At 41.7% G+C, this 11,860-nt stretch overlaps 2 protein-coding genes across 7 annotated transcripts in view; one reads left to right on the top strand and one right to left on the bottom strand.

Annotated features, from left to right (window-relative positions):
- The window catches only part of ubxn4 (UBX domain protein 4), a 12,683-nt gene extending 3,270 nt beyond the window's left edge, over positions 1 to 9,413 (top strand). Inside the window, exons 2-12 of one of the 5 annotated variants that reach the window (XM_051710670.1) lie at positions 584 to 714; positions 3,047 to 3,164; positions 3,745 to 3,880; positions 4,183 to 4,309; positions 4,412 to 4,466; positions 5,066 to 5,230; positions 5,804 to 5,931; positions 6,464 to 6,566; positions 7,816 to 7,947; positions 8,111 to 8,322; positions 8,603 to 9,413. In XM_051710670.1, coding sequence (XP_051566630.1) covers positions 686 to 714; positions 3,047 to 3,164; positions 3,745 to 3,880; positions 4,183 to 4,309; positions 4,412 to 4,466; positions 5,066 to 5,230; positions 5,804 to 5,931; positions 6,464 to 6,566; positions 7,816 to 7,947; positions 8,111 to 8,322; positions 8,603 to 8,741 — 1,344 coding nt within the window. In that variant the 5' untranslated portion in view covers positions 584 to 685 and the 3' untranslated portion in view covers positions 8,742 to 9,413. Of the gene's footprint in view, positions 1 to 583; positions 715 to 3,046; positions 3,165 to 3,729; positions 3,881 to 4,182; positions 4,310 to 4,411; positions 4,467 to 5,065; positions 5,231 to 5,803; positions 5,932 to 6,463; positions 6,567 to 7,815; positions 7,948 to 8,110; positions 8,323 to 8,602 lie in introns of all 5 variants that reach the window. The other 4 variants (XM_051710669.1, XM_051710666.1, XM_051710667.1 and 1 more) reach the window with 4 other exon arrangements.
- On the bottom strand, positions 8,288 to 11,844 carry LOC127448283 (uncharacterized). Of its 2 annotated transcripts, none has more exons than XM_051710705.1 (4): positions 10,917 to 11,534; positions 10,634 to 10,792; positions 10,130 to 10,363; positions 8,288 to 8,427 (listed from the first exon to the last, which is right to left on the bottom strand). In XM_051710705.1, the coding sequence occupies exons 1-4, from the start codon at positions 11,029 to 11,031 to the stop codon at positions 8,342 to 8,344; spliced, it is 594 nt and encodes a 197-aa protein (XP_051566665.1). In that variant the 5' UTR covers positions 11,032 to 11,534; the 3' UTR covers positions 8,288 to 8,341. The 2 variants fall into 2 exon arrangements, with proteins under 2 accessions (XP_051566665.1, XP_051566664.1); XM_051710704.1 differs by lacking the exon at positions 8,288 to 8,427 and adding an exon at positions 11,702 to 11,844 and having other exon boundaries at positions 9,929 to 10,363; positions 10,917 to 11,295.
- Between the last annotated feature and the right edge of the window lie 16 nt (positions 11,845 to 11,860).

Below are 11,860 nucleotides of genomic sequence, written 5' to 3' on the forward strand. Positions count from 1 at the left end.
GAAAGTACAAGGGAAAATGTGTATTTTAGGTGCTGTGACATGTCAGCATTTCTTCAAAGGATTTAAAGATCTTAATCACCTTAATCAGCTTTTTTTTAGAAGTGCAAATAAACTATTTTCATAGTTAATATGAGGTTGTGGAAACAACAAGTATTATAATAATATATTATATATGTATTTATAGCTATACAAGATCATAAAATGTTGTTAAGTCACACAGTAGGACACTGATGACAATCCTTAAAATTTCATGTAAATTTACCCACATAACTATGTGTAAATGTTTATCTAAATAAATCAATGAAAACAAAGTTGCCCAGAATACGTACATATATAAATATATGTAAAACAAAATAAACATACATCTTATAGTGTAGATCTTTGCAGATTGATTGCTCATATTTTCCCTCTGTGTGAGTTTGTTGTGTCTGTATATCTGCAGTGTTTTAATTCCTTCCCGAGACTATTCTTTAGAAAAAGTGAAAAGCACCATTTCTGCTATCCTTTAAATGAAGTAAGCCTCAAAGACTCAAACAGCCACAAAGTAATATTTTTCATGACTTATTTTCTGCATTTTTATCAGGTGTGAGCATTATTCAGCAAGCCGCACTTCAGCTCCCTGCGGTATGAATAATTTATGCACATGACTATTGTGGAGGGGGGCTAGTTTAGCGCCGGCTTGTGAATGGAGAGTGAGATCAGGAGACGAGAACGGTAAGGATCATCATCTGTCAATGATTGTTTGTAACAGCTGTTCGTCATTGCAGTGAGAGTGGAGATGGGTTTTAAGAGCGAGCCGGACGCCAGTGAGGGGAGAGAGAGTTACTACACACACACAGAGACTGTGCTGAACTGTTTCCGCTGAAAAGCGTGATTTTCCCGAAAAAGTCGCATCGTAATGACGTAAGCTTGCTCAGGCCTGGAACGTTAAGTGCTATGTGAGTGCAGGCCAGCGGGGAGTGGGGAGGGGGGACAGTCATGCTTGGGCACGATACAAGGCAGTGCGAGTACGCCCTTAGGCACCCCTTTGACCAAGTGAGAGTGATTGATGGTCACGTCTTTAGCCAGACATTGCACTTGCCTATCCGTACTTTTCAATCATAAATGATCGGTTGTATTGAGTGACGCAGGAGGCTCAGTCAAAGGAAGAAGGAAATGTTATTCCAGATGGCTCATTATAATCCGATGGCGGGTCACTTAGGGCAGGAAAAGACACTGACCCGCTTCTATTGGCCGGGTATTCGCGGGGATGTTTACAGATGGTGTGCGGCATGCCGTGTATGTCAGCTGGTGAATCCACCGACCACCCAAAGAGCGCCTTTGCATCCGCTTCCTTTAATCGAGGTCCCCTGCGAAAGAATTGGTATGGACCTCGTCGGGCCATTAGAGCGGATGGCACACTGGCATCGCTTTGTGTTGGTTCTGGTTGACTACGCAACGCGATATCTGGAAGCAGTGCCTTTGCGCACCATCTCAGCACGTAGTGTTGCGGAGGCACTCTTCAGAATTATCTCCGAAAGAAATCCTCACTGATCAAAGCACTACTTTTATGTCAGGTACACTATACGAGCTGTACGAATTATTGGGTATTAAATAGATTCAGACAAGCGTGTACCACCCACAAACAGACGGCTTGGTCGAACAGTTTAAAACCCTGTAAAACATGATTCGTAAGTTCGTGCATGAAGATGCTCAGAATTGGGATAAGTGGCTTGAACCCCTGTTATTCGCAGTTTGAGAGGTCCCGTAAGCCTCCACGGGGTTCTCCCCATTTGAATTATTGTATGGCCGTAAGCCTCGCGGGGTCTTAGATGTTGTGAGGGAAAACTGGGAGGAGGGACCTTCAAACAGCAAAAATGAAATTCAATACGTTCTTGACCTGAGAGCAAAACCCACCCACTGGGGCAACTATCACAGGAGAATTTGCTACAGGCTCAAGAATGTCAGTCCCGGCTGTATAACAGGGGAGCTTGGCTACGGGAATTTACATGGGAGATAAAGTCCTTGTATTACTACCCACATACCCACTAAATTACTCGCAAAGTGGCAATGGCCATTTGTGGTCACACGGCAAGTCAGGGAAGTAGATTATGAGGTTAAATGAACGTATGGGGCGGAGCATGGCAAATTTACCACCTCAACCTCTTAAAACCTTGGAGGGAGGTGGTCCCCATGGCTTTGGCGATGGTGGTACCGAAGAGGGAAGAGCTCAGGCCTAAGGTGAACTTAAAAGCCAATCGCGGCACCCCGGTCACTTGCGGAGATCACCTCTCACTGTCGCAAATCACGGACGTTGTCCATTTGCAAAGAGAATTCTCGGACGTGTTCTCGACCCTTCCCCGTCGTACGAACCTTATAAAACACCATATCGAAACAACCCCAGGGATAGTGGTACGCAGTCGTCCCTACCGATTACCCGAGCACAAAAAAAAAAATTAAAGGCCATGCTGGATAGGGGTGTAATAGAATAATACCACAGTAATTGGGCCAGCCCAGTGGTGCTGGATCCGGAGAGCGATGGCTCGGTCCGGTTCTGTGTGGATTATAGAAAGGTCAATGCGGTCTCTAAATTTGACGTGTATCCAATGCCATGTATTGACGAACTGCTCGATCGGTTAGGCACGGCTCACTTTTAATTCGACACTGGATTTAACGAAGGGTTATTGGCAGATCCCTAACCCTAACACCAATGTCCTGCGATAAAACAGCCTTCTCCGCACCGTTTGGCTTATACCAATTTGTGACCCTTCCTTTCGGTTTGTTTGGGGGCCCCGGCTACATTTCAGCACCTTATGGACCGGGTCCTCAGACCGCACTCTGCGTACGCCGCTGCCTATCTGGATGACATCTGGCTGGCTATTATAGGAGGTTTGTGCCTAATTATTTGGACGTCACCAGCCCACTGACTGATCTCACTAAAAAGGGAGCCCCAGACCCGGTCCAGTGGTCGGAGCTGTGCCAGCAGGCTTTTATGCAGGTGAAAGCTGTGCTTTGTGGTGGGACATTGTTACATGCTCCTGATTTTTCTCTCCCTTTTATTGTACAGACCAGTGCGTCAGACAGGTGTTGGGAGCCGTGTTGTCCCAGGTGGTGGAGGGGGAGGAGCTATACATCAGCTGCCTGGTGCTGTACATCAGCCGGAAGCTTTCGGCGAGAGAGGCGAGGTACAGCACCATTGAGAAGGAGTGTCTGGCCATCAAGTGGGTAGTCCTTACCCCTCGGTACTACCTCATGGGACGGGCTTTCACCCTCACCACCCCAAAAGGGAATTTTGAAGCTGCTATGATTTTAAAAAACGCATGTTGCTAACGAGTTGCTAAATAAGAACAACAAATACCACAAGCATGTGAGTGGACGTGCCTAACGAAAAGGAAAACTGTAGCAGTCCTTATTTAGCAACTTGTCAGCAAAATACTAACAAAAAATACTAAAAAAAAAAAAAAAAAACACTAAAAAACGTCAAAATTAACGCTTGAGTGTATGACTGTGTGTCATTTATGTTGTGAAACAAAATGTCAAAGTGTCTTACAGTAATGTTTCCCACTGACCTTATAAGTGCCTTTATAAAAACCCATAGAAAAATCCTGAGGGAACCCATGAAAAAAACTTTAATTGTCTTCCGGTTTTTTGGACTACAACATAAACATCTTCATATGTCATATTGTAAGACTCGCGTGAGAACTATAAAGATTTAAATTGTAATTATTATGATTATACACACACACACAGACTCTTTCTGTACAGATGCACACACAGCAGATTGAAGGTGCAGTGATGGACACAGAGAGACTCACTCAAACCCCTGTGCTGACCTCTGACCCACAGGACACTCCGAGCACGACGGTCACGTCTGCCAACAGTGGCTCCACAGCATCTAAAGGTGAATCAGATTTAACCTGCTCGCATGATGAGCTTTCATCTGGTCTGGTCACCTCTGTATGAGTGCAGGTTTATTACTGGAGAAAGAGAGGATCACGTGTTTGATTCTGGAAATGTAATCTCTGTATTTCAGACCTGAGCTCTGATCCGCTGGAATAACTATGGTGTCATTCGCAGGTGTAAAATGCAAATGTGTCTCCATTGCATGTTTCAACAGTTTGTCTGATGTGTTCTTACTTTCTGAAGCTCCAGATCTTCACAGGCATTTGTGTGAACACATTCTTCATCGCTCTGTTTTCCCAGAATCCCTCTCTGTGCCGATGGAGGAGGATGGAGCGTCTGGTTATGTGACTGCAGGTGTAAACGATGAAAGCGTCTCTTCAGGTGACACGCCGCAGCCAGAGGAGCCTTTAGACGCCCGGGTGGAGAGGTGGGTGGAGCATCTCACTGTTGTCATAGTAACCTTCTCAGCTGGGCTTGAAACATTTGTTGTGATTTGAATTATTGGTCATTCATGAGTTGTCTCGTGCAGGTTAACAAAGAAACTGGAGGAGAGACGTGAGCGGATGAGGAAAGCAGAAGAGGAGGTAAATCACATGTTTATTCACACTAGTTCTAATGTATGGACTAATCCCAGTGTGTGCTGTATAAAAGAAATTAGCAAACCGTACACTTCACAGCAGACATCCAGGAGCACAGGTTATATATTATTAAACATATAATGTGATTTTAATACGTTTATAATGATAGAATGTGATTGCAAATGTGATTACCGGTATGTGCGCCACCAGTGCTGCATGGGATTTTGAGTTTAAAGCAAAGATGGTCCTGAGAGTGTAGTGCTTCCACTTGAGTGACGGATGGACTGAGAGAAGGCTCACGAGGACTGATCTGTAACCTAAAACATTAAACCTGCCAGCTCAAATGGGAAGGGTTTTTATCCCAGTATTTCTGTGATTATTTAAATGTTTTTTTGTAATGTAAAATGTTGTAAAAAGACAGTTTGAGCAGCAGTTTCATTATAAAAACCGTGTTGACGTTAATCCTGATGTTATGCATTGTCACGTGAGATGAGCTCATTGTCAAATGAATATCGTCTGCAGATTCAGCACAGTGTTCGCTGCCATTTTCTTGATGATTTGGTCGGGTGTGTAAACACTGATTTATTTTCCTCTCTCGTGTTCAGAATGAGCTGAAAAAGGAGCTGGAGAGACGTCAGCTGGGAAAGGAGATGCTGGACTACAAGAGGAAACAAGAGGAGGAGAAAACCAAACGCCTGCTGGAAGAGAGAAACCGTGAGAAAGCTGAAGAGAAAGCGGCCAGAGAACGAGTCAAACAACAGATCGCTCTGGTATCACACGATCTCATCAAAACAATGGAGTAAAAACTCACACACTTACTGTCTTCGACCCATGTAAGAGTCTTCCTCAGAACCTTACATGGGTCAAAACATTAACAGTATGGCTATTTAATAAAGACACTGTAACGAGGTTAAAGGGAAAGGAGGCGGCGAGAACCGGCTTGACAATATAAATAATAGTTTAATAACAAACTTAAACAAAAAGACAAACACATGCCGGGTAGCTGCCCGTAACACTCTCTCTCCCTGGAACTGCCGCCTCCGGTCGCCTTTATCCCTCTCAAGGGCTTGATTAGCCTGATTAGGGGCCGGGTGTGCAGCATCACGACCCAGCCCTGCCCTCCTCCCTGGCACAGACACATATTTTGAAGCAGCAAGTTAGTGTGCAAGTTTTCTCTGTTTTTTGATAGTAGCCTACTTTTTGACTCTGCATCTTACGAACTTTTGCTGTGTTGTGCGTGTGCTTTTATGAATGTTATTATAACATGACCTCATGTCACACATTCTATTCACGTTTATTTATGGCATCTATATTGAGTTTTTATGTGATTGTGTGTTCTGCAGGACCGCGCTGACAGAGCGGCACGTTACGCTCAGACTCATCAGGAAGCAAAAGTGGCGCAGTTAGCTGCAGGACACGCTCGAGCAGCCGAACAGGAAGCTAAGAGAGAGAGCGCACAGAGAGAGAGAAGGTACCATCACTGATGCATGCTGTGATCTGGATTAATCCAGTGTTCTTACATACTTCAGCTGTGACATCCTGTCCGTTACCACAGGAAGTAACCATAATTCCAGTAATGCGCTAACAGTGGTAGTCTGTGGGGCAAACGTTTAAATACACACTTGCCACTAGACTTGTACATTACACGTGTTAACATGAGATTAGTGTTATAGAGTCACGTGTCTGTGCAAAGTTCTATCCAATCTTTGACTCTTGACAGTGTAAACATGATATGCACAAGGAGACCGAAAAGGTTTACATGATGCATCAGTACACAATCAGAAGTTCATCTGCTGAGAAAAGTCATCCCACCTCAACAAGGATGATTTGGACATTTTTGTATGGAATAATTAATATAATCACCTTAAAAAAAGATACAAACGTCACATTTCTGCTTTTAAACCCTTCAGAATCTCTTACCCAGACTTCCATTGTAAGTGTGTTACTGTTACACTTCACTTGTTTCTTGGATTTGATCACTGTTTTAATTGGTCATTCCGCAGTGCTGTTGCCAGGATACAGTTTCGTCTTCCTGACGGCTCGTCCTTCACTAATCAGTTTCCATCAGAGACGCTGCTGCAGGAGGCCAGACGGTTTGCTGCTCAGGTTGGTCTCCATGGCAATGAACAGACTGGACTGTCTTACATCACATCTGTGCTGCTTCAACATCCAAAACCACATTCAGATAATCAGCTGCTGAGTGACGTGTGTGCGCGCAGTGTGTGCGCGTGTGTGCAGTGTGTGTGTGAGACTACACAAGTGTTTCTCAACTGTTGGTTTGCAGGTCTGTTCGGATTAGGTAGTGGACAGCAAGGAAAGAACAATGACAGGGTTCTTCGTGAAATTTCGGGCAGCTGAAGCAAATTTTATGAAATTCATGTCGTTTGGCACTTCATGTGCACTAAATGCTTCTCATCTGGAAACGTGATGCGATTGAAGCCTGTTTTTCACACGAGTGTGCGGCGCGAGCCATCACAGAAGCACTCGTGTCAATGATCTGCTCCGCTCACTGTATCTCTGGAGCGTACATGTCAACCAGGCTTTCCTCGATACCGTGGCACAGATCACAAAAATGATGCGACCCATTTGAATTCTAGGGACAATTTGCCACTGTGGAGTCAAACCTCTCAAACCGACATTATAAACAGCACTGACGAGGTGAAGAGACAACACTGTATGCACCAAAATAAGGTTTTTTCAAATGATGCATCATCACCCTTATTAAAATAAATCACGATTTTACACTAACAACTGTAACTGTGACATTTTTACAAAAATGTTAGCGTTAATAACCTATTAGATGGAATATGTTGGACATTTTTATTACAACTATGGCTGTTGTAGTTGATGTGTTTAGGTTTCTGTTTTTTCATAACAAAATACTATAATTATTATTGTTTATTTTTAGAAAGACTAACTTCATTGACTTAACCACGGTAATGAGGACCATCCATGGTCTGACCTGTGCTTATATGGCAGAACATGAGGTCTGACAAAGTTTCCTCCTGTGTAATGCATGTTCTGTTTGAATGATTTTTAATACTAGGAAATAAAGTGGATAATAAATATAATAGGCTCATCAACCTTTAAAAGGGGGGAGAAAAACATCCTGTATCTTTGGTTGACATCAACAACAAAAATAATGTCTGATGATACATGCTGTTTTATTTGAAAACCACGAACAAGACAATGCAAAATAAAAGAAAATGTGACCCACTCACATGTATTTTTTTAATGTGTTGGGTCGCAACTTGATGTCCGATGTGAAATCTGGGTCCTGAATCAAAACCAGTTGAGAACCACTGATCTACACTGTGTTCTGTAACTCACACAGGTCATTTGTGTGCTCACACAGGAAGTTGGAAACAGGTATGGTCATTTCTCTTTGGCCACTATGTTTCCCAGGAGAGAGTTCAGCACTGAAGACCTGGAGAAAACTCTTCTGGAGCTGGAGCTCGCACCCAGTGCCTCCATCGTACTGCTGCCGGTGAGAACACTGCACACTCCATATTTCCTTAAAATAAAATCCCTTTTATTTTATATGATACATATTTGTAACTGCGTTACTAGCAGATGTACAGATGGTCAAGAATCTCACTCTAATCCGATAGGTGTAGTCACATGACCCATGTTCTCTCTTGCCGTCCCAGCAGCAGTCCAATCGTCCCTCCAACAGTGTGGTGCACTCGTCCTCCAGCGGGGGATTGTGGGCAATTCTGGACTCTTTACTATACCCACTGCTGGTCGTCTGGAGGTTCATCAGCGGCTTCATCTTCAGTACACCTCCTCCTGCAGCTGCAGCCGCTCGCAGCCACAACCAGCACACAGCTCACGCATACAACGCCACAGCAGAAGCACAGAGGTACAACTGACACACTGACTCAGAACCAGAGTCTGTTTGGATTGATGAGGAATGTGATGAGATACTCATAACTCTTTATAAGATGGAAAGTTGTGGTCCTGGATGCTGATTGGTCAAGCAAAAAATACACACAGAGAAGAACTATTAACTGCAGTTCACATCTACTAGTGGAAGGACAACTCTGTACATTTGTATCTGTGCTTTTCAGCTGATAATGTAATGAACTGGTGAAATGTTATTTTACTTAAAATTCTTTTCTTTTTTTTTTTTTTTAATTCAGAGATGCAGTTCGTAAGAGGGTTCTCGAGAAAAGACCTGAAGACTTCAAAAAAGATGGTAAAATATACCGACTGCGTACTCAAGAAGACAGTGAAGACGATAACAACACCTGGAACGGCAACTCGACACAACAGATGTAGTGACATCACACATACTGTATCTCGCTCTGAAGCAGTGTGATTGTGAGTTCATTTAGGGCTGTAATTTACATTTTCTCCCCCCTCATCCCCTTCTTTACCCCCTCACCCCGCATGGGTAAATTAAATCAGGTTAGCTGAATCCGTTGCCCTCTGTGTGCACACGACTCCAATGAGGACGCAAGCTTGAGAAACACTATGTTGAGGTATGGAGCGCAGGCAATGTGTTAGCTGCTGCGTGCATCTGTTATTTATTTAATACAATAATCAAGCTGTGAAGTCCATTGGAAACGTCAGAGGGTTTTTGGTGTTAATATGCTGGTTCAGACCCCATGACATCATAAACTGCCTCAGCAATAGAATTACTTTATACTAGCCGAAACACAGATGCTTCTTTACCATTTATCAATAGAATAAAATATGTTTTTCAATCAAAATTGTTTAAAGTGATTTTTCTCTTTGGATTTTGTTGTTGGTTTGTTATTCATAGTCTATAACTGCCTTTACAAATTGCTCATGTTTTCATTAATGTTTGAATGTAGAATACATCAAATTTGTACTTGAAACAATTATTTCTGAAAAATTACTTCTACTATTAAATATTGTGCTCAATTCTATGTATAATAATGTTTTTGTAATCATAATAGTACTATTAAAGGATGATTTCAAATCAAACACTTCCTTCTGTCAGAAGCTATACATCTTTTCCTCTGCAAGAGGCTTTCTGAAGTTTGAGACATTTCAAGTGTTGTTTTATTGTTATGAAATAACAACCAGGCAAACTAATTCTAAGCATGAGTGGTGGTGGTGTAGTGGACTAAAGCACTGAACTGGTAAGCAGAAGATTGTTGGTTCAATCCCCACAGCCACCACCATTGTGTCCTTGAGCAAGGCACTTAACTCCAGGTTGCTCCAGGGGGATTGTCCCTGTAATAAGGGCACTGTAAGTCGCTTTGGATAAAAGCATCTGCCAAATGCATAAATGTAAATGAATCAAAGTGTCATGTGCTCCAAATGATTAAAAGCACTGAACCCACAACCACACAGTGCATTCACCTCATGTTGGAATTACTGTTATGACATTTCGACTTATAAAACACGTTCACGTCTTCGTAGAATTACGAGTTTTCAATTACGAGTTGCTAACTCTGAATTCTTCGAAAGCTTCAACCCATACGTGAAAGCCAGAAGTGACGAGCGTCTCACAGCTTAAACATCTAAAGTTAGATGAGTAATTCTGACAGATCCCGGGAAGAGCAGCTGAACTTTCAGTCCACAAAATCACCACATAGACAACTGCAGAACCCTCAGACTCGGGACAGAGGTCAGCCAACAATCACACATAGGGTAGTTTATATAGAGAGAGAAGAGGAAAAAGCTTCTAATCCCACCAATATCTCGTTTGAAGGTGACAACAATCCTGTCTTCGTCCAGTATCTCCCATGTATGTTCTGTTGTCTTGCTACAGCTGCCGATGAACACAGAAATGATCTTGCAATCTGTGTTTCCATCAAAGCCAGTCAAGATGAAGCGATGAGGGTCCACCTGTCCCAGATGTCCTTCTTTATACACTTTTAAAGATATACCAAACTCATGCTCTTTCTGGGCAAGAATCTTCTGTAAATCTGTGAAATGGGTCAACGTTATATTAGTTTTGACCTTTCACCTTTTTGATTTTATCTGTGTGTGCTTTATCAATTAATTTGGTTAAGCTAACAATGCTTGTGTAATAACGGTGGTTTTAAAATGTGTAACACTGCATGTTAAGCATAATAATAGACTAACAAAACCAGTTGGTTTCACCTCACATTGTAACTCTTGTATGTGACCAGACAGCAAACTCTACAGCAGAAAAGGAAGTTGTGAAACAACAGAAACTTTTATATAAATCATACCTGACTGGTTGTAAAGCTTCAGGGTCCAGCTGTTATTTTCATGTTTTCTCATCTCGAAGTGCTCTGCAAATTGCTCTACATACATTTGAAGAGTTTCCTTATCAACTGACTGTTGGCTGGTAATTAGAAGAACAGATATTTCAGAATCCTCTTCATCATCTGTATTAAACAGATAAATACACCATCAGCAAAACAGCCTTTTATAGCGTTTTGAAAACGTAAGTATTTTTGCTACAAATTTAAATTAAACAAATAAAAGAAAGTAAACCCGTCACAGTCTAACCTTTGTGACTTATAGTTGTAGGTTTTCTGTCTGGAGAGACCGTGAGAGAATAGAAAGGACGTATATATGATATGCATTCTGAAATGAACTGGATCACGACCCATATTGTGATCATTAATATCCAGGAATACTTCTTCGTTGAGACATGAATCAGGCATGTGTACTACTAGTGTAAGAACAGTCAATAAGTGCGTGATATCTACAGCTGATATTGAGTATAAATATTAACATGTGTCACATGAGAATCAGTGGTTGTTTGAGGAGAGGTATCCTCTCCAGTTTGGGTTTGGGCGGTACTGCTGGTTTGATGTTTTACAGCTGGTGTCACTTCAACACTTCCATGAGATCTGAGTCTTCTTGTCAAGCACTTTCTTCAGATCTGAGAAACACAAACATTCTCTGTTCAACTTTTCTATTTCTCAATCTCCATTCTTGTTCATTTTATTATAAAGTCTACTTTATGAAAGTTCAGAAACGCTACAATAAAGCTGCAATAGTTAACATTAATGCATTAGATATCATGAACAATACATTTTCACAGTGTTTATTAATCTTTGTTAATGTTGTTACAATTGTTCAATGATGATAGTTATGTTGCTGTAAAGGGTTAGGGTTGTTGTAAAAGTAATATTCATTGTTAGTTCATGTTAACTAATATTGTTAACTAATATTAACCAATGGAACCTTGTTGTAAAGTGTTACCAAAAGTTCTAGTATAAATATTCATTTTTAGGCCATTATTTAAATGTTTTCTATTTGAAATAAACATGACATATGCTGCTTACCTTCTTTATTATTATAGATCAGAATTGCTTTTCGTTTGTCTTCAGACTGTTCTTGGATCTGTATGATCTGACCTCCTTTTATTCTGAAAATAAAGCTTTAATTTTGATTTCACGAGCTCGAAATCATCCGGCAAACCCTCAAGAATTAAACTGTTCACT

This window comes from Myxocyprinus asiaticus, chromosome 11 (assembly GCF_019703515.2).
Source record: "Myxocyprinus asiaticus isolate MX2 ecotype Aquarium Trade chromosome 11, UBuf_Myxa_2, whole genome shotgun sequence".
Taxonomy (NCBI): domain Eukaryota; kingdom Metazoa; phylum Chordata; class Actinopteri; order Cypriniformes; family Catostomidae; genus Myxocyprinus; species Myxocyprinus asiaticus.